The sequence below is a fragment of the Hakea prostrata genome, chromosome 7 (genome assembly GCF_041222555.1).
Source record: "Hakea prostrata isolate BN-2017 chromosome 7, UWA_Hpros_2, whole genome shotgun sequence".
Lineage (NCBI taxonomy): Eukaryota > Viridiplantae > Streptophyta > Magnoliopsida > Proteales > Proteaceae > Hakea > Hakea prostrata.
Window position 1 is genome coordinate 62,469,655 of NC_142606.1, and position 25,999 is coordinate 62,495,653.

General features: G+C 39.2%; 2 protein-coding genes across 2 annotated transcripts in view; one reads left to right on the plus strand and one right to left on the minus strand.

Moving 5' to 3' along the window:
- The window catches only part of LOC149011621 (uncharacterized), a 33,818-nt gene extending 15,153 nt beyond the window's left edge, over positions 1 to 18,665 (plus strand). The window contains exons 2-6 of the mRNA XM_089161417.1: positions 16,705 to 16,757; positions 16,917 to 17,004; positions 17,113 to 17,211; positions 17,313 to 17,440; positions 17,526 to 18,665. Of these exons, the coding sequence (XP_089017543.1) occupies positions 16,705 to 16,757; positions 16,917 to 17,004; positions 17,113 to 17,211; positions 17,313 to 17,440; positions 17,526 to 17,562 (405 nt within the window). The 3' untranslated portion in view covers positions 17,563 to 18,665. The remainder of the gene's footprint in view (positions 1 to 16,704; positions 16,758 to 16,916; positions 17,005 to 17,112; positions 17,212 to 17,312; positions 17,441 to 17,525) is intronic.
- Positions 18,666 to 22,785: 4,120 nt separating this feature from the next.
- On the minus strand, positions 22,786 to 24,624 carry LOC149011622 (putative polyamine oxidase 5). Its single transcript, XM_089164400.1, is given in 1 exon segment — positions 22,786 to 24,624. A coding segment is annotated over 1 exon segment (1,698 nt). The 5' UTR covers positions 24,484 to 24,624.
- Positions 24,625 to 25,999: the final 1,375 nt, after the last annotated feature.

Consider the following 25,999-nt stretch of genomic DNA (forward strand, 5'->3'; position numbering starts at 1 on the left):
TAGCGACTCATCCACCTGTCGTTTGAAGTCATTGTGCTCCACTAGGCTGAGGTGATAGGTCGGTAGGTTTGGTAACACCGAACCCAATACCAAATCAGTGGCATGCAGAATATCGGGCATAAGAGGTAGCTCAATAGGCAACTCATTAGGAACCACCTCACGAAAATTAGAAAGTAACTCTTGGATAAGTGGAGGGAATGTCACCTTAGGCTGAGGGGTAACTTCTCTCGTAACAAGAACACCTGATACCAAATCAGTGGCATGCAGAATATTGTGCATAAGAGGTAGCTCATTAGGCAACTCATTTGGAATCACCTTAAGACAATCAGAAGGTAACTGTTTGGTAAGTGGAGGCAATGTCACTTCAGGTTGAGGGGTAACTTCTCTCGTAATAGGAGCCAATACCAGCCCTGTGTTATGGCTAGTGTGAATGAACCCCTGGTGTTCAAGCTTTACCTTTTGAGAATCACCAACATGCTTATTGAATTTAGGTAACTCTTTGATGGGTGGAGGGTGTGGAGCATGAGTAGAGGCAACAACTCTAGCCTCCATTGCTGAGCGCCTCTCTTCCTCGTGCTTGTGACTTGTAGTGAGTTGGTTGCTCAATTGTTGCAACATCCCCATCATTTGTGCCATAAGGTCAATATCCAGTCCATAAGTTTTACTCCCTGTCATGGCTATGATACCAAATAATGTAGATATCGAATTTGATTGATCAAAGCAGTACCCAAATAGGACCTTTTCACAGGGAGACAATTGCAAATTTGATGGACTTGAAGTGAAACAGAGTTTAAATAGAAAGAGGGCTGAAACTAGAATGGTATTATAACGGGCTGAATAGATCTTCAAATATGGGCATAACTATAATGAAGAAAGTGACAATAACAATGTAACATGTAACACCTGGGCTTCACATCGCAAGGTGGATCGATTGGATCGAACACCAACCTACCTTGATCAAACACAAGGGTTCTCCAAAAAGGAGGAATGCTAGCAAGCAATTTGATTTCAATTCATAAGTTGTGTCTTCACCTCTTACACAAGTCTCTTTATATAGCATTCTAAAGAGACATAAACACTAATGGTAACATCCAACCACTAGCTAACACCACCTACTTATTAATAACTCAACTACACAACACCACTAGTCAAAACAATAATGGAAACATCCATTTACTACACCCCACTACTAGCTCCTTTTATTGACTTTTCAAAACTAGACTTGGGCTTAGTTCAAAATATGTGGGCTGGTCTTCTCCCACTAAAGTAATCCAAGCCCATGAAACCATGGGCTCATTTTAACCCACTACAATAGTCCTAGCCCATGCAAGCCATGGGTTGTTTTGGATCATATCTTTAGGCTTTGATGGGCTTGACCATTGGGCTTTTCTCTTCCTTGTATATGCTGCCAATTCTGCATCAGAAGTGGTTCATGTATATATATGGACAATATGTGTTTGTGAGTGAACTATTGTTATGGATGACTAAACCAATGAAATTCAAGATGAGGTGCCTTGTTGTATGCTTTCTATTGATTATATTGTTCTGATAGATGAGGAAAGAGCAGGGATTAATGCCACATTAGAGTTATGGATATTAACTTTGGAATCAAAAGGTTTTAAGAAAAGTTGAATAATAGAGTATCTCGTGTGTATCCTTGGTTCCTTTAGGATGGATAATAAGGTGGTTAAATTAATCAAAAGGAATTTCTACGAAGTGTTTGTTTTATTTGTCTTGTCTCGAACATAAATGACGAAGGTGTTAAATGGATGTCTCTCAGAGAATTAAAATTGAATGGATGTGATGGCTAGGTGCCTCTAGAGAGTTGTGTGATTGGTATATTCTGTTAGGTACCTGAATGAGGCTACTTAACAAGGTGGAATAACTCAAGAAGAAAAAAGGGACTTTGAATAAAAGTTGAATAAGAAACAATACATTCTACCAGCAGTAGGTGATTCCTACGGCTACCCAAGAGCAATGGCTCTCACATAAACTCCTCTCTATATCCTTTCTACTCATCCTCCCCCCTATTTATAGCAATTACATTCCTATCGAATTAATTAACAAAATCAGCCTACTTCGAGTAGGACTCTTCAAAAGTAACCTAACTGTAATGTAACTCTAACCTAGATGTATTATGACTCTTGACTCTCTAAATCTAATTCTAATAACCTTAACGCAGAAGGACTCTTCATGCTTCAAATTTGCCAGTCGCCTGAATGCAATAGGACTCTGCTGAAAACGACAGGACTCTCTTCACTCTTCAAACTGTCAATCGTTTCCTTGGGAGTGCTTTCCTTGTCGAATATAGACTCTTGGTATCAAGGGCTTATCAATACTCCCCTCCAAAAGTTTCACCTTGTCCTCAAGGTGAAAATCTGGAAAGTGGGACTGCATTTCAACATAAGATTTCCAAGTATTTTCACAAGGTGGCAGTCCTTTCCATTGAATCAAAACCTCCCGCAACCCTTGAGTAGAGAAACGAATGTTGAGCAAGGCTTCGGGTGTGAGCTGCAACTCGCCATTTCCCTGCAAACAAGTTGGAAGCGGCTGCGGCTTAATGTGCTGCCCCAGTGCCTGCTTCAACTGTGAAACGTGAAACACCGGGTGGATCCGTGAATCATCAGGTAAACGTAGACGATAGGCGACTGGTCCCACTGGCTCAATGATCTGGTACGGCCCATAGTAGCGATGGTTGAGTTTCTCATTGGGCCGTTTAGCGAGTTTCTGGAAGCGATAAGGTTGTAGCTTAAGAAAAACTTCATCCCCCACTTGATAATGCACTTCCCTACGCTTTGAATCCACGGAATTGCACATCCTATCTTGGGCCACCCGCAGATTTGTTTTGAGATCCTCCAACACCTGATTGCGCTTTCGGAGGAACACATCAACCTCATCCACTTTAGATCGACCATCCTCCCAACACAGAAGAGAGGGGGGGTCTCGTCCATACACAACCTGAAAGGGAGTCATTTTTGTGGCTGAATGAAACGTCGTATTGAACCAATATTCGGCCCACTGTAACCAATTAATCCAGTCCTTCGGTTGGCGAGCGCAAAAGCATCGTAGATAAATTTCAAGGCTGCAATTTACCACCTTTGTTTGACCATCCGTTTGAGGATGGTAGGCACTGCTGAACTTGAGGTTGGTACCCGCTAATTTGAAAAGCTCCATCCAAAAATTACTAAGGAAGACACGATCTCGATCGGAGATGATGGTTCGAGGGAACCCATGCAAGCGGATAACCTCATTGCTGAACGAGATAGCCACATCCTTGGCGGAATAAGGGTGTGAAAGAGCGATGAAATGCGCGTACTTGGATAGCCGGTCAACTACAACAAGCACGGTATCTCCACTCTTAGTCCTGGGTAACCCACCAATAAAATCCATGCTAATGTCTTCCCAAATGCGATCTGGAATTGGTAGTGGTTGAAGGAGTCCAGCGGGTTTCATGGCTTGATATTTACTGCGCTGACAAGCATCACAACTAGCCACAAATTCGAGGACAGCAGCCTTCATTCCTACCCAGTATACCACAGTGCTAATCGCTTTGTAAGTCCTCAAAAACCCTGAATGCCCACCGAATGGGGTAGAATGATACTTTGAAAGTAATTTGGGAATTAATGGTGACCCATCGGGGATGACTAATCGATTCTTATAGAGTAAGGTGCCCTTTTGAAGCTGGTAGCTGGGGTAGTCCTGGGATCCCTTCAGCAAGGCTTGAACGATCTTCTGGTAACGGTCCGAGGCGTGTACCGCTGTATCTAGTCCCTCACTTTCCTGCCAAGTTGCTGTTGTCATCGAATAAAGCTGCTTATCATCCTGCGACCTTCGCGAGAGAGCATCGGCGGCTTTGTTTTCGCTGCCCGGACGATACAATATCTGAAAATCAAATCCCAAAAGTTTCAAGACCCACTTTTGTTGATCAGTAGCCACAATGCGTTGTTCCAGCAAATATTTCAGACTTTTCTGATCCGTTCGTACTTTGAAATGTCTCCCCATCAAGTAATGACGCCATTTTTGAATGGCAAGTACTATTGCCATTAGTTCTTTCTCATAGACAGACTTGGTTTGTGCGCGAGGGGACAACACTTGGCTCCAGTAGTCAATGGGATGGCCCTCTTGCATCAAAACCGCACCCAGCCCAAAACCTGAAGCATCAGTCTCTACCAAAAACTCTTTTGTGAAATCTGGCGTCACCAATACTGGAACGGTTGTCATGGCTGTCTTGAGGGCATTAAACGCCGTCGTTGCCTCGTTACCCCACTGAAATGCATCTTTCTTCAATAAGTTCGTGAGTGGAGCGGCAATTTTACCATAATTTCGGACGAATCTGCGGTAATACCCGGTTAATCCTAGAAACCCTCGCAAGGCTTTAGGATTGGCAGGTTGGAGCCACTCCACCATGCACTTAATCTTTCGTGGGTCCGCCGTGACTCCGTCTTTAGATATGATATGTCCTAAATACTCCAGTGTAGCAACCCGAAACATGCATTTTTTTTGGTTGACTACGAGGTGGTGCTGTGTGAGAAGTATAAAGGTGGTTCGCAAATGGGCCACATGTTCCTCCATGGTTTTACTATACACCAAAATATCGTCAAAGAACACCAAAATAAATTTTCGCAAGTGTTCTCGAAATACCTCATGCATTAGTGATTGAAATGTGGCTGGAGCATTCGAGAGCCCAAATGGCATCACCAGGAACTCGTAATGCCCATTATGTGTACGAAAAGCCGTCTTTTCTTCATCACCTTCCGTCATTCTAATCTGGTGGTATCCTGCTTTCAGATCAAGCTTGGTAAACATTGTGGCTCCGCCTAGCTCATCCAACAGTTCGTCAATTGCAGGAATGGGAAACTTGTCAGGAACTGTGAGTTTATTTAGGGCACGATAGTCCACGCAGAAACGCCATCCGCCATCCTTCTTTCGAACCAACAGTATTGGACTAGAGTAAGGACTCACACTAGGTCGTACCAATCCTGCTGTTAACATTTCCTGTACCAATCTTTCGACCTCGTTCTTTTGAGAATGTGGGTAACGATAGGGTCGAATATTAGGTGGGTTACTCCTCTCGGCTAACCGTATCTGGTGGTCTTGCTTCCTTCTTGGTGGCGGAAGTTCAGTTGGTTCAGCAAATAATTGAGCAAAGTTAGTTAATAAATGTGACACTGCTGTACTCTCTTGTACCTCTATATCGTCTCCGACGGGATGCTGAGGTTGTAGCCAGTATCCATCACCGCCTTCTTGAACCGACTGTAGCACACTCTTCAATGTTGTTTCTAATCGCAGCAAGGTTGGATCCCCATTTAGTTTCACGGGTCGTCCCTGCCACTCAAAGCTCATGGTTCTCAAGCGCCAATTACTGCGTCCTTCCCCTAGTGTCTGCAGCCATTCTACGCCCAAGATTATATCAATGCTACCCAAATTGAAAGGGTAAAAATTTTGCACAAAGACCTCGCTGCCCAGCTGAATCGGAATCTGTCGACAAATCCCCGTACCTTTGCTAATCGTCCCATCGCCCAAAGCAACCTGAAATTTTGTTTTCTGGATTTCCAATCCCAACGGCTCCACCAACTCTTGAGCGACGAAATTGTGCGTTGCTCCACAATCGATCAGAATGATGACTTCATAGCCATTTATTTGTCCCGTTAGTTTCAGTGTGTGGTGAATCAATCCCCACCAAAGAGGTATGAGAGAGTTCCGTCTCAAGCACCGGCTCCATATCGTCATCATTGATCACTCCTTCCGTTGCTGCAACTTCTGGACTATCATCGTCGTGGAGTAACAAAAACCTTAGTTGCTTCAGAGGGCATCGATGGCCTTTGGAGTATGGGCCGTCACACCTGAAACATACCCCTTTGTCCATTTTATCTTTGATTTCTTCCTGGGATAACCAATGTGAGCGTCCTGAGCTCCCCTTCGCAGCTGTAGTTGTAGGTCGAGATTGTGAAGAGGAAGACGCGGGTTCACTTCTTTGGTTTGGCCGAACCGAACCGTTAAAGCTTTGGTTCATTCCAGTTCCCTGAACCGTATTGGTTCCTTTTATATTGGTGTTGGGTGGGCTGAAGTTAATAAAATGTGAGGTTAGATTTTGGGCTGATTGAGTGGGCTGGGCCAAAAAAGGTTTCTTATTTTTCCCCACTCCATTTTTGTCCTCCACGGCTTGGGCCAGGTCCATTATTTGGCCCAAATTGGTGAGCCCAAATAATCGAACTTCAGCCCTTACTTCTTCATTTAAAACAAGCGAAAAACACCCCCTTCAACCATTCTCCATCTACCGCTCCGGCTGTTGCTGCTAATTTCTCAAACCCTTCTCTATATGCTGCAAACGTTCCACTTTGCTTGTGATTAATCAATGCTTTTTGGGGAGTCTTCAGCTGTGCTGAGTTAAATCGATAGATCATCGATTCTTTCAAGTTTCTCCATGATGACAATGGCTGCTGCAGTTCTCGGAAGCGTATCCATCCTAGTGCTGCACCTTCAAAACAAAGGGTTGCAGTTCTGAGTTTCTCTTCATCGCTGAGTTTGTACAGATCAAAGTACCTTTCAGCTCGTGCGATCCATCCCATCGGATCTTCCCTCGTGAAAATTGGCATCTCAAGATGTCTAGGAAGGAAGTCTCTCGGTTTCTCTGGTTCGATCGTACGCTTGCTGTAATCTGGAACTCCATCGGTTGTAGTCACCTCCGGCATTAAGGTATGCATCTCTGCTGATTTTCCTTGCGATAACATGAACCTTAATTCATCTCTGAACTCGTCATTGGCCTTTTCTCCTTTCTCTATGTTTTGTGCTAGGAGTCCCACTTGACCTTGAATCTCTTTCACGATACTTTCCAATTCCTCTACCCTCTGCTCCATTCGACTCTTGACCATTCCCCTAGAATCGATGGCTCTGATGCCAATTTGTTAGGTACCTGAATGAGGCTACTTAACAAGGTGGAATAACTCAAGAAGAAAAAAGGGACTTTGAATAAAAGTTGAATAAGAAACAATACATTCTACCAGCAGTAGGTGATTCCTATGGCTACCCAAGAGCAATGGCTCTCACATAAACTCCTCTCTATATCCTTTCTACTCATCCTCCCCCCTATTTATAGTAATTACATTCCTATCGAATTAATTAACAAAATCAGCCTACTTCGAGTAGGACTCTTCAAAAGTAACCTAACTGTAATGTAACTCTAACCTAGATGTATTATGACTCTTGACTCTCTAAATCTAATTCTAATAACCTTAACGCAGAAGGACTCTTCATGCTTCAAATTTGCTAATCGCCTGAATGCAATAGGACTCTGCTGAAAACGACAGGACTCTCTTCACTCTTCAAACTGTCAATCGTTTCCTTGGGAGTGCTTTCCTTGTCGAATATAGACTCTTGATATCAGGGGCTTATCATATTCCGTTAAGACTTGAAAGGAAAATTGATAGGACCATTGGACAACTAGCTATATTGTATGGTTTGAAGTGTTTGGCAATTAAAGAGCATCATATGGATAAACTCAATATAATGGAATGGGGATGTTGTGATGGATGAGTGAAAAAACTATGAAGGATGATGTAAGGAATGATCACATTAAAGCTGGTTTGGGAGTAGCGCTGGCACATGATAAGCTACAAGAAAGCCGTTTGATATGGCATGACCAAGTTCGATGGAGGCCTTTGGATGCTACCAGTAAGCAAGAGGATTGATTTAGGTTGAAGGAGCTAAAACAGTCAGCTCAGACCTAAAATGACCATAGGATTGTTGAGGGTACACATACATAGCTTAGGCTTTGTGCCAATTATGGCCTTAGAGTAGAGCTGATTAGAGGGCAAGCATCCAGGTAGCTATAAAAATTTAGTTGTGATGAGACTTAGTAGTTGTCGTAGTCATGAAAATATGATTTAAGTTATTAATATGCTTGGAGATTTCTGAATTACTTTTTTAATGGAGGGTTCTCTCTCTTGATAGTTGTTTGATTTTTGTAAGTCTTAATCCATTTGAATTCACCTAAGAACCTAAACTATATGGCTGAAGATCCATTTTATTGTGGTAGCTCTTCAGTTACTCTTATTGCCTAGGAGCATGTGAGTTGGAAGCCATGTTGCAGGTTTATGCAGATTTACTGAATACGTAATTGTAATAAAATAAGTTGTATGGTGTGATTAGGAAAAACTTGATTTTCTATTCACTGCAGGTGCAGAAATTAAAATTCTAGAAATATAACTGGTATTTTTCTTTTTGAATTGAGAAACTGGAGTGTGAGACTTCACCATGAGAATATTAAAATAACCTGTGACTAACGCCACTTTGCAAATCGCTTGATTGAAGCCAGGAGTGAGTTAAACTTAATCAAGCTTTAATAAATTCAACATTAGTTTTATTAAAGCACTAACATTAGTTCTAATTAAACTTTAACTAGGTAGAAGTCTAGATTGTTTCAATGCAAGTTCAATTAAAACACTTGAAACTTGGATCTGTGTCAATGTGCATGTTGCCCTTGCACTTCTCCCTTGGTTGGCTTGTTGTGTAATGGATTTTGGTTATTAATTGATGTTGTATATTTATTTATGGTTTTAATTAATGGAAAAGTTAACGATTGGGTTAGTTTTTGTTAACTTTTCCTTCATGTATATGTTGTATCTACTGGACTTTGTATGGTTTTTTTTGTTTGTGTTATTCTGATTTTTCTGATGAAGTGTTTGGTTTTTTTTGCTTAGACTTTTGGCTTTGTTTTTGATGTGCACAACTGTGGTTGTACTTTTTTATCCTCTCTTGATCCTTTGTCTGTTTGTTTCCCATTTTGTCCTGTTCCTTCTATGATCTACAAAAATCTTAAATTCAATTCCTTTGGTAAATGGGTCAGCAATCATATCATTGTTATCTATATGTTCAATCGAAACTTTGTGATCCTGATGTGTTTACATCAACTTGTGGTGACTTTGAATCTCTTGTCGTATTCTCCTGTGTTTGGTCTTTCATGGAGGGTCCTTAGTTCTGTGTATTCTCTTAAATGTGCTTGGGTAGCCTATAGATGCACCACTTAGCTTCATTTGTGGTGGTCTTGGTTGTTTATGTTTCTCCATGATACTCCTTTAGTTTTGTCATTTCTTATAGAGTTAGATTTTCCAATGGGGGTCATAGTTATGGACTTGATAAATATGGCTTTAAGATAATCAATTTCTGTGTCACTATCTGGAAATTGATCCCTTAATGATCTGGCTTATTTTGCCTTTTATAATGGCAAGACAAATCGTAATTGGATTGCTCCCACTCTTTAAAATGATCCTTTTCAGCTTGTGTACTTGATTCCTTAAGAAGAGGAGGTTTCCCTTCAGAAATTGCAAGATCATTGTCCATAACTATCAAAGTTGTTTACGTTTTCCCTCCATTCCTTGCAATCGTCCCCAGCAAGCATGGTAATTCTGTAAATATTGTTTAGGTTTGCTCCATTAATTTTAAAAAAAAAGTAATTAATTTTATAATTAATTTCATATCGGCTAATGCTTCTATCAACAACATACTAAAGTTCATTGCAGCTACAAATTGCAATAGTTTCTCAAAATTTAATACTGTATCCTTCATTTTAAACACTTCCATTATCAAAACAGTTCAATACAACTCGCCATTTGGCTGCGGCTGTACTAACACAATTTTGTCCATATATGGTAAAACTAGCATGCATCACACTAACTCAAACTACATCGTTGGAGGTACCGTTTAGTGCTCATCGCAATTCTTTTAACCCAACATATCATATAGAAGACAACTTCCTCCCATTGGGGATGAAAAGCAATTTAGGAAATCAAAAAGAGTTGGGAAGTCTTTCTCTAGCCTACTAACGAACATACTTTAGGTATGTGATTCAGATGATTACACCATTCGCCATGACATCAATTTTCGAACATGTATGTGGAGAATTTCAATGTCTGAAGTAAAAGAAGCTCTAAGGAGGATAAAGTAGGCAAGGCATGAGGTCCAGATGAAATTCCACTAGAAGTATGGAAGAGCTTGGGAACTTATGGGCTAGTTTGGTTGACCAAGTTGTTTAATAAGATTATGAGCACAAGAAAAATGTCAGATGAATGGAAGAGAAGCATCGTGGTCCCAATTTATCAAAAAAAAAAGAGATATTCAAGGTTGTAATGACTATAGAGGCATAAAACTAATGGGTCATACTATGAAATTATGGAAGAGAGTATTCAAACCCGTTTAAGACAAAAAACCACTTATACGAAGAACTATATATATTTTTTTGTTTTGTTTTAATGCCGGGAAGATCTAAAACAGAAGCTATTTACCTTATTTGGAGACTTATGGAAAGGTTTAGAGAGTGCAGGAAAGATTTTTATATGGTCTTTATTGACCTAGAAAAAGCTTACGATAGAGTCCCTAGAGCTTTAATTTGGCAAGTACTAAAGAAGAGAAATGTTGCAAGTAAAGATGTGGATAAAGATATATATGATGGTTATTTGTGATTAGTGTAAGAATAGTAGGGGGACAAGGTGGTGACTTCCCAATTATAGTTGGGTTATATCAAAGGATTGGGTATAAGCAAGGTTTAAGATCTCACTCCCAAGGGTAATCTTGCCTTTGAGAATAAGCAAGATCTAGCTTGAGTTGGCAAGATCTCGCTCGAGATCTGGTATTTTTCCTGGGCCAACTTGAGTGAACTTGATGGCACACCTTGGAGGGAAGGGTCAGGTTGGGCTCAAAGTTGGTATTTAGCCTATTTTAAGCCTTCTAACCACAATGGTGGCCTTATATTTATGAGAAGACAACCCTAAGTATGACTTCTAACTTGACCCAAAGTTTGAAACTAAAATGCTTCAGGAATGAATATGCAAGGTTAAAAAAATATGAAATATAGAACCATTAGGACTCATAAATGAAAAACAAGTGATAAGATACATCAAATAACTTAAATACCAATAGAATTCCATCTATACGAGTACGATAGACCATCGCATTCTTGACTTTTGAGATAGAATAATACAACCATCATAAGCTTATAAGAGAAGTTTTGGGTATGGCTCATTGTTGACATAGCCAATTATGGTAGAATGTCTTAATAGATCAGTGTGATCTCTAGCCCTCTATTTATAATAAAGTGGAAATAACACTATTACATAAATACCCTACTTGGGTAACAAGAAATAGAAATTTACATGAACAAAAACTTTAATAGAGTTGAACTCATAGTAGAACTCAACCAACACTCCCCCTTAAGTTGAGGCATAGATATTAGTCATGCCAACTTGCATACAATAGGAAGAAAATCTCCTTCCTTCAAACCCTTAGTGAAAACATCTGCCACTTGGTCTCTAGACCTCACAAAAGGCATGCAGATGAGCCCTTGTTCTAGCTTTCCTTTGACAAAAAACCTGTCAATATCAATGTGCTTAGTTTGATCATGTTGCACAGGATTATTAACAATACTAATAGTAGCCTTATTGTCACAATATAGCATCATAGAGTTTGGAACTTGGACTCCAATATCTTCTAGCAAGCCTTTCAACCATAGTAGCTCACACACTTCACGAACCATAGCTCTATAGCTTTGGTACTAAATAAAGCTACCACATCTGTTTCTTACTTCTCCAAGTAACTAGATTACTACCAACAAAGGTACAATAACCTGAAATGGACTTCTTGTCAAGAGATCCAAACTAGTCTGCATCAGTGTATGCTTCTACTCTTTAGATTATCAGTGGGTGACAAAAGTATTCCTTTTCCAGGAGTTTCCTTCAAATACTGCAGTATTTTGGTAATAGCCTTCATATGAGCTAAATATGAATTATGCATGAATTGGCTCACTATCCCCACAGTATAAGCTATGTCTGGCCTGGTGTGGGATAAATAAATAAGCTTCCCTACCTGTTTTTGGTATCTTCCTTTGTCCATTGGTTCTTCCTCTTTTTCCTTAAGTTTAGCTCTAGCTTCAATAGGGGTATCAATTGTTTTACACCCTAACATTCCCACTTTTGATAATAAATCTAGGACATACTTTTTTTGGGATAGGAATATACCCTTCTTTGATCGAGCCACTTCAATCCCTAAGTACTATAACTTCCCTAGATCTTTAATCTCAAACTCTCTACCAAGAAAGTCCTTCAAACTTTGAATTTTTTCACCATCATTCCCTGTGATGACAATATCGTTCACATAAACAATGAGAAGTGTGATGTTAGTACTTGACTTCTTGACAAATAGTGTATGATCAGCATTGCTTTGTTTGTACCCAATAGAAGTCATTGCCTTTTGGAGGCGTCCAAACTCTTTTAACCCATAATTTTACCTCTTCAACCGACAAACTTTCCCTGCAGTGTTGTTATTGGAGAAACATTGTGGGATTTCTATATAGACTTCTTCCTCTTAACTCCCTATGTAAGAAGGCGTTTTTTACGTCTAGTTGGTGCAAGTCTCAGTCTTTGTTCACAGCTACAGACAATAAAACTCTAACAATGTTTAGTTTCTCAACAGGGGCAAAAGTCTCTTGATAATCAATCTCATAGGTCTGGTAAACCCTTTTGCAACTAGTCTAGCCTTCAATTTGTCGATTGATCCATCCATATTTTGTTTAACCACAAACACCCATTTGCAACCCACGAGTTTTTTTCCTGGAGGAAGTGTAACCAGCTCCTAAGTATCATTTTTCTTCATTGCCTACATTTCCTCTACCATAGCTGCCTTCCATCTCTTATTAGCATAGGCTTGCTGCCAACTTTTAGGAATAGATATAGATGATAGAGAGGATATAAAAGCACAGTAAGAGTCAAACAAAGAGTCATAAGAAACATATTTAGCTATGGGATGTTGAGTACAAGATCTAACTCCTTTTCTAACAGTAAGAGGAAAATTATAAGAAGATACCTCAAAGGGGAATAGTAGAATTTGATTCTGAAGCAGGAGATTGAAGTGGTAATGTGTCGCCTTTCTCCACTTGCTTTGACCGGTTGTAATTCTTCCTCTGATAAGTCTGCATCTCCTTATTCTGGTCAATCTTGTTTTGAAAGACCTCAATAGTGTGCCTCACAGGAGTGGTCTCTCCCTGACTAGTTTCTTCACATGGTTCAGAAAACCGGGGGGGGGGAATTAGAGTCCTCAGGTATACTGGCCGAAGTCTCCCCCGGGTCAGGAAACACTTCTTGAACTCCTAAGTTGTGTTATGGTGGTGTGATAGAAAAGTTTAGAGTTGGAAAGAGCACCTCTCCTCTAGGACTCTGCCCCTGAAGAGGTGTGTAGTAAGGGGAAGACTTATTAAAAATTACATCCATGGAGACAATGGTTTTCCTAGAAGTAGGATGATAACATTTGGAACCTTTTTGAGTAGCAGAATACCCCAGAAAAATGCAGCGTAGGCCGCGGGGAGCCAACTTACTTTGATGGGCTGTGATTCTGGCATCACATACATATTCAAAAACCTTCGGGGAATAACAAAAGAAGAGGCTCCCTAGAGAAGCTCATTAGGACATTTAAAACCAAGTATCCTACTGGGCATCCTATTCATAAGGTAAGAGGTAGTGAGTATAGCATAACTCCAGGATTGGTCAGGGACATTCATAGCAATCATAAGTGAACGGGCTATCTCTAAAAGATGTTGATTCTTCCTTTCGGCAACCCCATTTTGGGCAGCTGTTGTCAACTCAATTGGTTTGGTGTATTATGCCAGAATTAGAGAGATATCTCTGAAATTCACCATCAATATACTCTGTGCCATTGTCATTGCGAAGGATCTTGACAATGGCATTGAACTGAGTTTTAATCATATTATGAAAATCACAAAAACATCGAAAAACTTCATATTTTTTTTTAAAGATAAATCCATGTAGAACGAGAGTGACAATTAATAAAAGTAACAAAATACCTATGGCCAATAATAGACGCACACATTAGTATGAATTAGTCCAAAATGAATATATTTTCTATTATGAAGAGAAGGTAAATAAGTAGAACGAGTCTGCTTCGCAAAAATGCAGGCTTCACAAAAAAAATCATCATTTTTATAAGAAGAAACTAAATTAGGAAATATTTTCTTAAGAGTTCCTAAAGGGGGGTGATCGTGCCTATGGTGTCACTGCTGAAGGTTTGATATTAACGAATGGATCTAAGTAGAAGATGCAGTTAGAGCAGAAGTAGATCCTCTAATTGGCTCCAACAGATAAAGTTTGTTGTCTTGTTTACCACGTCCAATCTCCTTCCCTGTTACCAGATCCTAGAAGACACAATAAAGTGGGAAAAAAGTCACTTTACAGTTCAAGTCATGTGTAAGACTACTGATAGAGAGCAAGTTAGTAGAGAAAGAGGGAACATGTAAAACTTTAGACATAGAAAGTGATGGAGAATGCTGAATGGTCCATTTTCCAGCAATGGAAGAATAGGAGCCATCAGCAATTCAAACTTTATATTTTCCGGAAGTTGGAGTATATTGTAAGAAAAAAGAGGATGAACCTGTCATATGATCTGTGGCTCTTGTATCAATGATCCAAGGAGCAGAAACTGAAGAAACATGGTAGTTTGTAAAGTTTTACCTGAAGTAGCAAGGTAGGAGTTGGCATGGGTAGTGGAAGAAGTAGTAGTAGAGGTTGTACCGGTAGTAAAAGACTGTAGAATACATCGCAGAGTAGCTAACTCCTCTTGTGAAAAATCAATGTCTGCAGAGGGTGTTGTGGAAACTGTCTTAGAGAGATTAACCTTGGGTTTTCCCCTTCTTTGTGCTCTTTTTTGCTCAGAATCAGCAATTTCCCATGGAGCTTCCAACAATTGCCCTTGGTATGATATGGTTTGTGACAGTGCTCACACTTGACAATCTCCTTAGCCGAATAAGATTTTGTGCTAACAGACTGTAAGGCTGATTTTTCCACAATAGGAGCATGAAGCATGGCTAATCGACGGCTTTCCTCACACTGAACAAGGGCATAAGACTGTTTTAGTGTAGGAAAGGGAGAACGACTTAAGATTTGCACTCTGATCTGATTGTACTCCACATTCAAACCTACCAAGAAGTCATATACATAAATCTTATCAACATGCTTCCTATAAGTAGCCTCATCATCTGGATTAGTGGGGTGATAATCCCCATAATGACCCAACTCCTGCCAAAGAGATCACAACTCAGCATAATATTGGACCACAGTCAGTTCACATTTTGTTGCCAACGACCTTCCCCTCGATGTACACGGGGATCTGCAGTTTGGGCTTGGGCCCATGAATAGATGTTGTGGCTTTGGTTGAAGAACTCTTTAAAATGATCTTATTTAATCTTCTTTTCTTGATGTGGATGTGCTAAACTTTGTTGCAAGTCAAGATCTGACATCAATCCGGCAAAATGTCCTGCAATAAATGAGGTTTGTATGTTGTCAGCAAGTTGGGAGGCGAGGTAGGTCCAGATCTTGGCCTGTTTTGCATGGTATCTGGTTTTTAAAGCATGGGGTGGATTGAGATCTTGGGTCAAATCGAGATCTCGGTTAAGTTGGTGTATTTCATGAGACTCAACTAAGATCTCGTCTCGAGACCGAGATCTTGAACCATGGCTTTAAGCCGATATTTATTTGCACCTACTGTAGATAGTTAACCAAAGACATTAAAGATGAGGTTCCTTAGTGTATGTGTTTTGTTGATGATATTGTGTCAATAGATGAGACACAAGTAGGGACTAAAACCAAGTCAGAATCATGCAGAGCAACTTTGGGATCACAAAGCTTTAAACTAAGTAGAATGGAGACGGAATATCTAGTGTGTAACTTTGTGTGAATGATGAGGTGGTGAAGCTTGGTACTAAGGAGATTCCACAAAATTATCATTTTAGGTACCTTGACTCAATCATAAATAAAAAAAAGGTGATATAGAGGATGATGTTTTCTGAAGAAATAAAATTGCGTGGATGAAGTGGAGAGGTGTGTTTGGGGTCTTGTGTGATCGACGTATTCTTGTAAAGCTCAAAGAAAAATTCTATAGGACCATTGTATGACCAGCTATGATGTATGGTGCAAAGTATTAGGCTATTAAGAAACATCGTATATGGATAAACTCAATGTAGCAGAAATGAAGATGCTAAGATGGATGAGTGGGAAAACTAGAAAATATAAGATAATGTAATGACCATATTAGAGCTGGTCTAGCAGTAGCTTCGATGAATGATAAGCTTAAGCTACAAGAAAGTCGATTGATGCCCTTGTATGTAAAAAAGCGATTTAATCTAGATTGAAGGAGTTCGAAGAACTAGGGGCAGACCTAAGATAACTTTAAGAGACTTAGTAGCTACGGCATTTTGTTGTGATGAGACTTGGTAGTTGTTCTAGTCATGAAAAGATAAGTTAGTCAAAGCTTGACGATTTTTGGATAATTTTTTTTTTTCAACGGAGGGGTCCTCTCTTGATAGTTGTTTGAATTTTGCAAGTCTCAGTGCATTTGACTCCACCTAAGAACCTAAAATATATAGCTGAAGATCCACCTTAGTGTGGTTGTTCCGTAGTTACTCTTGTTGCTTTGGAGCATGTGAATTAGAACTAATGTTGCTGGTGTTTTCAGATTTACTGAATATGTAACTGTAATAAAATGGGTTGTATGGTGTGATCAGGAAAAACTTGAATTTCTATTCCTTGCATATGTGCAAAATTAAAATTCTAGAAATATAATAGGTATGTTTATTTTTGAATCAAGTAACTGGAGTGTGACTAGGGTTTTCTGTGAGAATATTAAAATAACCTGCGTCTAATTGTGCAGGTGTGCCACTTTGCAAATTGCTTGATTGAAGCCAGGAATGAGTTAAAGCACAAGTATGTAATTCAATCTTCATGTTAGAAGCTTTGGTACAGTTGTTTTATATGCCTCTTTCTTGAAGTTATTGTTAATTATTTTGTTTTCAAATTCTAGTAGATTTAATACTTTTTTTTTTCAAGCGTAGAATCCTGAATTATATTCTGTTATACCTACAGATCTGAGGTCAATCAAAGGAAATTTTCAATAACAAAGGCTCTACTATTCAAGGCAGACAGGTCTTCATTTGATCGTCTTAGTCAGCAGGTTGACATACTTCTATACATAGCTGCTAGTGTGAGGAAGGAAGTAGTTTCCACTGGACTTGCTCTCGGTGTGATCTCTAAAATATATCTGTGCGTAAATATATTGCAGGTTTACAAGCTAGAGGCGGAACAGAAAAGGCTAGAGGAGGATGCAGTTGTCTATAATCGGCTGCAACAGCAACTAAAGCTTTCTCCAGCATACAAGAAGGTAATAAAGCCCTTGTGCTTTTATTCATTGGTTATGTAAAACTGCTCATTATTTGGCCAAGAAAGCTCTGTAGAATTACTTATTGTTTACAACCTCTTTAGATGCTTGAAATTGGTTCCCTCATGGAGTTGGAGGCTGCTTCTGATCATCCGATAGAAAGCACAGACACAGATTTTGCGGATATTTCGTTTGAGGAGTTACTAGCACAAGAAAAGAAGGATGCATTTTGGTAATTTATTGAAGTACAAATATCAAAATGAATAGCTAATAGATAATGATTAGCACTAAACTGCATTATTACCACACTTTTGCAGGCAAAAAAATGGAAAGTTGAGGTTATCCACAAGTTAAATCACCACGTTCGTTCAGCTGACTGATGCTCTGCTTATTTTCCCTGATTCATCTTGTAGAGCAGTATGTACATCTGACACCCCCAAGTTTTGCACAGGTGGGGTTTTTGGGTTACATGTTCTCTGCTAAGTCCTTTTGGGTGGGTTGGATGTACCTATTTGATTTTCATCTCTGTTGGTGTTTGGTTTTGCCACTCAAAGCTAATCCCCTGTAACGGCCAAGATTTCGCATTTTGGTAATAGAGCAGGTCATTGATAATCTGAAATCCAACTCCCTGGATACATGTACAGAATTTTGAACCCTTTCCAGGCTGAAGATTCTCATGTGGAAATAGTATGAGCTGACAAACATGCAATGCGTTCTAAACTTCTCTCAATCAGCTGCCAAATGCTCTTACAAAGCAAGCATTTGACCTCGCAATCCGAATCTGAGCTGCCATATGTAGGTGGAGGGTTCAAAACAAGGTTTTGGTATCTGAATCAGTTCCCGCCAATTTCATTCCAGATCTGTAGGTCTTGGCCAGAATTTCCATATTCTGTGAGAACCCATAAACCTAGTATGGATCAGGTCACATGCTATGTAATGGCAAGACTAGTTATCCCTTGCTGCCCATGCCCTAGAACTAATGATTTAACACAAAAGTGATCCAGAATTGCAGATAAAGATAAAACAGTTTCGATCAGAGCCAAGCAAAACAGGCTGATTTGGAGCCCTGTTTATTTGAAGAAACAAATAATGTTTCTAAAGCCAAATTATATATTACAAGGACAGGAAAAGACTACAGTTTGCTAGTAATAATACTTTGGGTTTCTCACACAGATTTTTATGTTAAATCAGTTCCAGTGTGGCATTTCCACATCTTCAGCAGACATCCCTTTGGCCTTTTTTGATATTTTCAAGTACGAATCATATCTAGATGTTCTTTTATGAAGGGTAAAATGGAACACCTAGATCTTCCATCTTTCCAATCTTCTACTTTATACTTTCAGTCACCATCATCATCTCACGCACGTAAGCAAAAATACTTTATATTTATGCTTCCATCTCTCTCTCAAGTCACAACATGGCCCCTACTACTTAATAGCTTAACCCAGCAAGAATTCTGGCAGTACTTTATAGTGTATCTCTTTGTAATCCAGACAAGATCTTCTCTCTATTCTCAATTCCAATCCTTACCCACGTTTAACAGTAGGATTCAGTTTCAAAAGATGATATCCAAAATTAGGTTAGTTTTCACATGTTCTACACAAGGAATCCAATATTTTGCTTTGAATTATTGTCATTTTTTTTTCTTCCTTTTGATAGTTGAGCCCAGAAGAAAGATGATTCCATAAATCTTCTTTGAGGGGTGTTGATCTTTGCATTAGAGCAACCCCTTAATATGGATTAACCAGGGAAGAAAAAAGACTGGGAGTTTCTGTTCTTGTTCTTGAAGAATCTGAGTATCCATTCAAAGACATGTCTCTCAGCTATGGGCCACTTGACTCCATTTCTCCATTGTTTTCATGTCAGTCCTCTATTTTTCAACTTCTTGTCCTCTGATCTCGATGCAGGCAAAGATTGATGGTGGTAGGGGACTTTATAGTATTGATAATCTAGTGATTTTGTGTACGACTTTGTCTACTTAGTGGGTGGCATATTTTTTGAAATGAATTTTTTTTAATATAATTTTTGTTTTATTATTTAGAACATATATTTTCATTTGAATAGTACATAGATTTTGGGAGAGTATTCTTTAAGCTGCTCTGCTTCCAAATACATCCATTTGAATATAGAATTATTCTATGCTATTCTTTTTCTAAATGACCAATGAATGATTAAATGGAGAATTTAGATTTTCAACTCTCGTGGTAAAAGTGAAGACAGACTTCGACTAACCAAGATACGGGTCACGTATACCACGAAAGATGGAGATCTATCCCCACCTGTAATCATGTTGATAGCCAAACTTCCAAGTAGATCTTGCACTATATTTCTTTTTCCCATATTTATTATTTTCATAAGAAAGAACTTAAGCATTACAACCAATGAGAGATTTGAAACTAATATCATAAATATTTGAAACTTAACATGAAAATGTTTAAAATGAACCCTCACTAATTATTAGAACATAAAGTGAGAAACTCTTTCCCTTTTTGTAGAGGAAAATTGTGCAACATGACATAAACATTTATAAAGTTTAAACTAAAGGGGCTCTCTTAATCCTTCCAATAATTTTTTAGAAAAAAGGTAGAAAGGCAGCTGTCCATCAAACAACAACCAACGGTTCTAGGTTCAAAGTTCAAAGTTCAAAGTTCAAAGTTACTACAACTGCCAAACAAAAAAAACCAAACTGAACTTTTGTGTGTCCAGCTCCTCCCCCACTTCAACAGCTTGAGATTTGAACCTTTTTACTGTGATTGTTTCTTTTGACTGGTAATAGGTCAATATACTAGAAAGAAGGATTCTGGGTAATCCATATGCTATCATGAATGAATGATAAATTGTACATTTTGTTGTAGAATGTTGGAATCATTTGAAGGATGCTTAGGGGTTATTTTAGGTGGGCAAGGCCAAGATTCAGAGAGGAAAAGCTACAAGACATCAAAAGGGAAAGAGGGTAGGGCCCATCAAAGCCATACCTACTACATAGGCAACTTGAGTTGTACCTATAGAGTGAGAAAACCTAGATTCCCCCACCCCCTCTGTCTCTCTCTCTCTCTATCTTAGTCTCCACACATAATACCAACACATGGGACATAGGGCAGTGTGCAGTGTTTATGGTTGGCTCTCATTCCACCAATCATGTCTTGATTTTTAAAAGTAAAGCATAAGATACTTAAGCGATAACATAGTTAAATAATCTCTTCCCTCGAGACCCAATTTCTAGGACTTTGCTTGTGTCCTGCGCATTTAACGTACAGACACACGTTCAACAATACAGTCGGTTGTCAGATTGAGATTTTGACCAAAATATCGATTGTTAAAAATCAGTAGTTGAGATGGAGATTTCAATTGAAATCTAGACCAGATCCTGATCCAATGGTCCGCTGAACTGTCCTTTGCATTAAAAAGCAAAATGTCAATTTCAATCTTCCTTTGTTGCTAGTATTGGGGAACTGAAGTCCCCATATGACACTACCTCACCATTATTCAATCCCCCACATGTGAGATCATATCTCAAATTGTTTAATAGATTCCAAGACCTCATCATTTTTCTGATATATATATGGATTTGAAAGCATCCTTGATCCCTTTGACAAATGTGGGACCAAATAATTCAATCAGAGCAGTTGCTGAGTCATGGTTTGAGCAACCACAGACTACTCCTGTTCAACCAAGGTTTGTTTTTTCCCCCCTTTCTTTCTTTTAACTCAAGGATTGGAACTAAGGACATGTTGAGATGATGTGATTTTTCAATGAGCTAAGGGTTCATTTTGGTCTTTGATGCCTTAGCATGCTTGAGTAGCTATTCCATTTAGGGAGAGGGAGGGTTGAGCATACCACTAGTTTTTAGTAAGCTATTGGCATAAGATAATTACAGACTGAACAAGAGGGTAAAAGGAGTAGTTTCTTAAGGGGAGGAGAGAAGATGATGCACCATCGGCTCCCTTCCACATAATGCCTTAAGTCTCAGTGTTGGACCTTCGAAATGGTGTCTGAGCTCTAGTCCTCTATCATCTTCTTTCAGTTCTAACAGTCCAAGCACATCAGCTATGTCTCTCAAGATCTATTCAAAGATGGGGAGATTTCATTCCATCTACAAATCCCAGGGATTGGCATGATGAGGAACCATTTAAAAAGGATAGTCTTACCAACATGAGAAAGACCATCCTTCTCTAGAATCAGAGATATCTAACAGTTGCATAAAGAGAATCCATAACTCAAAAATGGGGAATTACAGGGGGCAGTGGGTGGGCAATGAGTTTGTTCAGCATGTTTGGAAATGAAACTTCTCTTCTTCTAGTTTTGGGGTTCTTCGCGTATGTGTTTCATTATTGTTGGGATGAATCAGGCAAAAAGCAGCTTGATTAACAAATTACAGCTGACAGTGGTAAGAAAATATTCATCGCAAACTGCCCCGTTGATGCATCGAATACAAGATGACACCAGTTGTTATCTTGAGAGTGAAACTCCAACTGTGGACCACATCAACTGGTCTCTGAGAGTGAAACTCCAACTATGGACCATATGGAGGTAAAAGATGATGACCCAATGAGTGTTACTTGGACTAATTGAGCCTAAGTTCTTCGTTTTGAGGTGAGAGGTAAGTAGAGGTTCTGGGATGCAAAGTAATCTGTCCTTAATCATTCTTGCTTTACACTTAATGTCATAGAAATCTTTTTATTACACCTTCACCTAGTTTCCCTAAAAAGAGAACATCTTGTTGGGAAGGAGGAGCCGAGGAGGGACAAGGATATTGGGAGATGTAGATTCTCATTTGTTTGTTTATCACGGATTGCTGAATCAGAAAAGGACCCAGTGTCAGATTGTTGTGCACTTTTGCACAAAAAATCAACAAAAAAGATTTACAGAATTGAGAAACCCACGAGAATTGCAGGGTAAAGAAGGTGAAGAAGAAGACAGCTTGTGAGTTTGGCGAGGAGGTAGGTGCCAAACTAAAACAAATAATGGAGTCTTTATTGTTTATGAAAAGCTTCTTTGATCTTGACTAGTCATTTTCATTTTTGTTCCCTCTCCCAACAAAGGAGTCCCATCCCACATCACCAGTCCCTTGTAACCTTTTTAAGTAGTATTCATGGCTGTTCTTTCCTTCATGTCACCTCTTGCTAAGCTGCTCCAATGGCCAACAAAAATTGCAGAGTAAAGGATGACATCCCAAGCTGGAAAGGACCGGGTTTATCGGATCCTGCCCAATTAAAGGAATTAAGAACAGAGAGTGAGAGAGACATCACTAGATGAGATTAAGATAGCAAGCTCTAACTTTTGCTTTTGCTTTTCTTTTTCGTTTGTTTTGTTTACTCCCTCTATTCTAATATACAAATGACAAACATCATCTCAAATGATCAATTAAATTAGCTTTGAAGATCATAAGATCAGATAAGAAACTCCCAAACAGAAGTGTTCAATATAAAGGAAAGAAAAAAGTAATTTAACTGCAAATTATAAAGATCTAAAAGAAGGTTCTTCAATTGAATACATTAAAAAAGAAGAAAAAAAAATACCCAACACCTCTCCCATCCACTCCTGCTCTGCCATAGAGTAGAATATCTTTTAAGAACTCTACTGCTGTAATGGTGCAAGAGCTCATGCAACCCCACCACAGCGATAATGTTGGAGGAGTCTGTTAGCTTCCCTTAGACCACTGAAATAAGCTCCATGGGTGGTAGAGTAGTGTGTTCTGTGAGTAGCTTCTCCTGCAAATAGAATTTGAAGAGGAGGAGAAGAAGCTTCTTCAATGAACTGACTGTTACTACTTTGTGGCAAAGGCTCTGCCATTAAATCCAAATCATCCCCCCTCGACCCCACTGTTACATAACTGTAAGAACCCAAGAACAAAGGATTGCTTCCCCATTGGCTCCTTAAAACTTTGGTGAATTTTATCTCCTTGTCATGATTACCATTGCTGTTTTGAGGCTCAGAATCTGACAAGAAGCTAGAGACCGTAGCAGAGACTCCATTTAGAATTTCTTCATCTTTGAGTGACTCAAGTTCTAAAGCTTCTTTCCCCGCAAACCAAGAAAGGACTACATTAGCATTCTTGTAGATTGGACAGAGTGAAGTTGTCTTCCTCATCCACCAGGGAATCTTCTGGTTTCTGGTTTCTGAATCAGGCTGGTGGAACGCCATTTGCAGGAAGGGAAATGTTTCAAGATTCTCGCTTCCTTGACTAAATTGCAGAAACAACTTGTTAACAACACCAAACCCAAGCCTGGAAATCGCTTCCCTCTTGAAAGAAGGAAGTGGAGGACTGAACATACCTGATTTTTCTCGAATTCCAGCTTTGAGAACCCCTAAGGACACTGTCACTATTACATGATCGGCAACCATTTCTGAACCATCATCAAAACAGAGCTTCACAGGCTTGTTGCTACTGCTGCTGCAAACCCCATTTGACTCCATCTCCGACGACCTTTCGACACTTCCACGCTGCCACTCGATCCTCTTCACCTTCTTACCTAGTTGGATCAAACCCTTGGGAAGTACAGACGCTAGTGACTCCACAATGCTCAAATAACCCTTGGCAATGGTGATTTCTTCCCCTGGGAACAAACGATATTCACTCTCGGCATTAAAATCCAAAGTTGAGAGGTCAGCAGCCGAAGTGTAAGTCCTCTCCGTGTTCTCGTGCATCGCAAAGATCGCTTCTTGCAGCTGGTTCAAGCTCCAACCACCATACCCTGTGACTTCGTTCCTCTGTTTCGAGGAAACCCAGTAAGCTTCAAGGGCTCGTCGGAGGAAAGAACCAACGCTGAGACCCTTCTCACCGGAGCACATTTCAAGAGCTTGAGCTGAAATTGCATGATAATCCACATCAAAACCACCATTGCAGCTACTCTCTGTGGATCGTGCTTCACTGAGCTTCCCCTGAACGAAATCCATCATATTTCGGTAAAGAGTTGAAATGGGTTCGACGATAGAGTGATGAAGCTGAAACCCACCTTCAGCGACGGTGATTGGTTCTTCAGAGAACCCATCCATGCGTTCCCATGGCTGTTCTGACTCCAAGGCATGGATTTCTTGGGCAATCTTATGAACGGGACTTCCTATGATTCCATGGATCCAGGTAGCACCCATCTCAATTCGATCACCACCAAACTCAGATGTGTGAATTCTCCCACCAATCCTGTCTCCTCCTTCCACAACGCAGAGCTCAAATAGCTCTGTTGCAGAAGGAGTGGCACTATAAAGCTTATGAGCAGCAGTTACCCCTGCCATTCCTGCTCCAATGATAACGATTCTGGGTTTTTTAGCCACCATAGTTTCTGGTTTTACAAGCACACAACAAAACAAACAAACTGAGAGAAGGAGATGAGCTAAAGAGGAGAAGAGACAAGAGAAACGAGACAGAGGAGAGAGGGAAGCCACGAGAAGAGTGTTGGATTTTAACTCCAACAGGGATTTATAAGTAGTGAAGCAGAGGAGGAGCTTTTTTCTATCAAGGAATAGAAGTTGATATTTATCATTAGTTTATCATAAGTTTACTAATTTCACTTTATAAAGAGCTCAAGACTGAGACACTCCTTTTTCTTGGAGCCTATTAACTACACATTTAAGGTGATGGGTTAGGGATTAGGGATTTGGGATTTGGGGTTCACCTTCCCCAAAGTTGTCTTCTCCAAGACTCAAAGTTTCCAATTAATATAGTGATTATGATGGATGATAATAGAAGGTGAAGAAGGAAACCAAGAAGGGTATAGAAGGTTACTTCTATTTCTATTGAAAATGGAAAGAAGAATTATTTCACAATATCTTATTTTGGTTGGTAGTGAATCTTGGGCTTGGGTTTTTATTATAGTTGGCAAATCTATACAATTGAAGGTTGATTGGAATTGAATTGTTATTGAAATTGGCTTTGATAAATTACTTGTATAGAGGTAGAATTCTAGTTATCTAAGGATTAGAGTATCGAGTTTCTCTTCAACTATTGTTTCTGTAGAAGACTCAGGATGTCAATGCACTATTGGTAGAGTAGTAAAAATTCATACTTCTCAGTGGAGAGATCATGGATTTGATCCTTGTAAACAACGTCTCCCCCTCTGAAGATGTAATCAAAGTGCGCGCAAGCTAACCCAGATGAACCTCAGCTTCCAAAAAATAATAATAATAATAAGTAAATTATACTATTTTATATAATGGAGAGAGAAAGAATCATGTAGAAGGTTTTCTAGAAATTGTGAAATAATAATTTTTTTATTACTATTTTAAGTTATAGCATGCAATTGAACATTTTAGATAATATTTACTCCAACAAGGAAAAATCCATGGGACCTAATTAAAGTATTCAAGTATCAACCATAAAGTTGCGATGTGATAATTATGACTGAATATGGAATTATAGAAAATAAGAACAAAAAAAAATTATGTGAAAACTTATATCTTTAGTAATAGGGAGAGAACCCATATTGAGAAACAAAGAAACATTTCACAAATATCTCATTTCAGTCGGTACTAAAGCCAAAAAAAAAAAAAATAAAAAAAAAAAATTATAACTTTCAACAATTAGGGTGATGCATTAGATATTATCAAATATGGGATCGAGTGGAAGAAAAAGAAGTCATTTCGTTTTTTGTTTTTTTTAAAAATATGGTGTTGATGTGGAACATTTGTTTGATAGACTACAAAGACATACCAACCAGGCAATGGAAACGGACAAAACTCTCCATACTGTGAGATTGGCTCAAGAAATTATTATTTCAAGATATACAATTTTGGCAAGCTTTTTTCCAAACAATTTTAGGAAGAAACTAAACAAATAGATCTTGTATTTTATCCA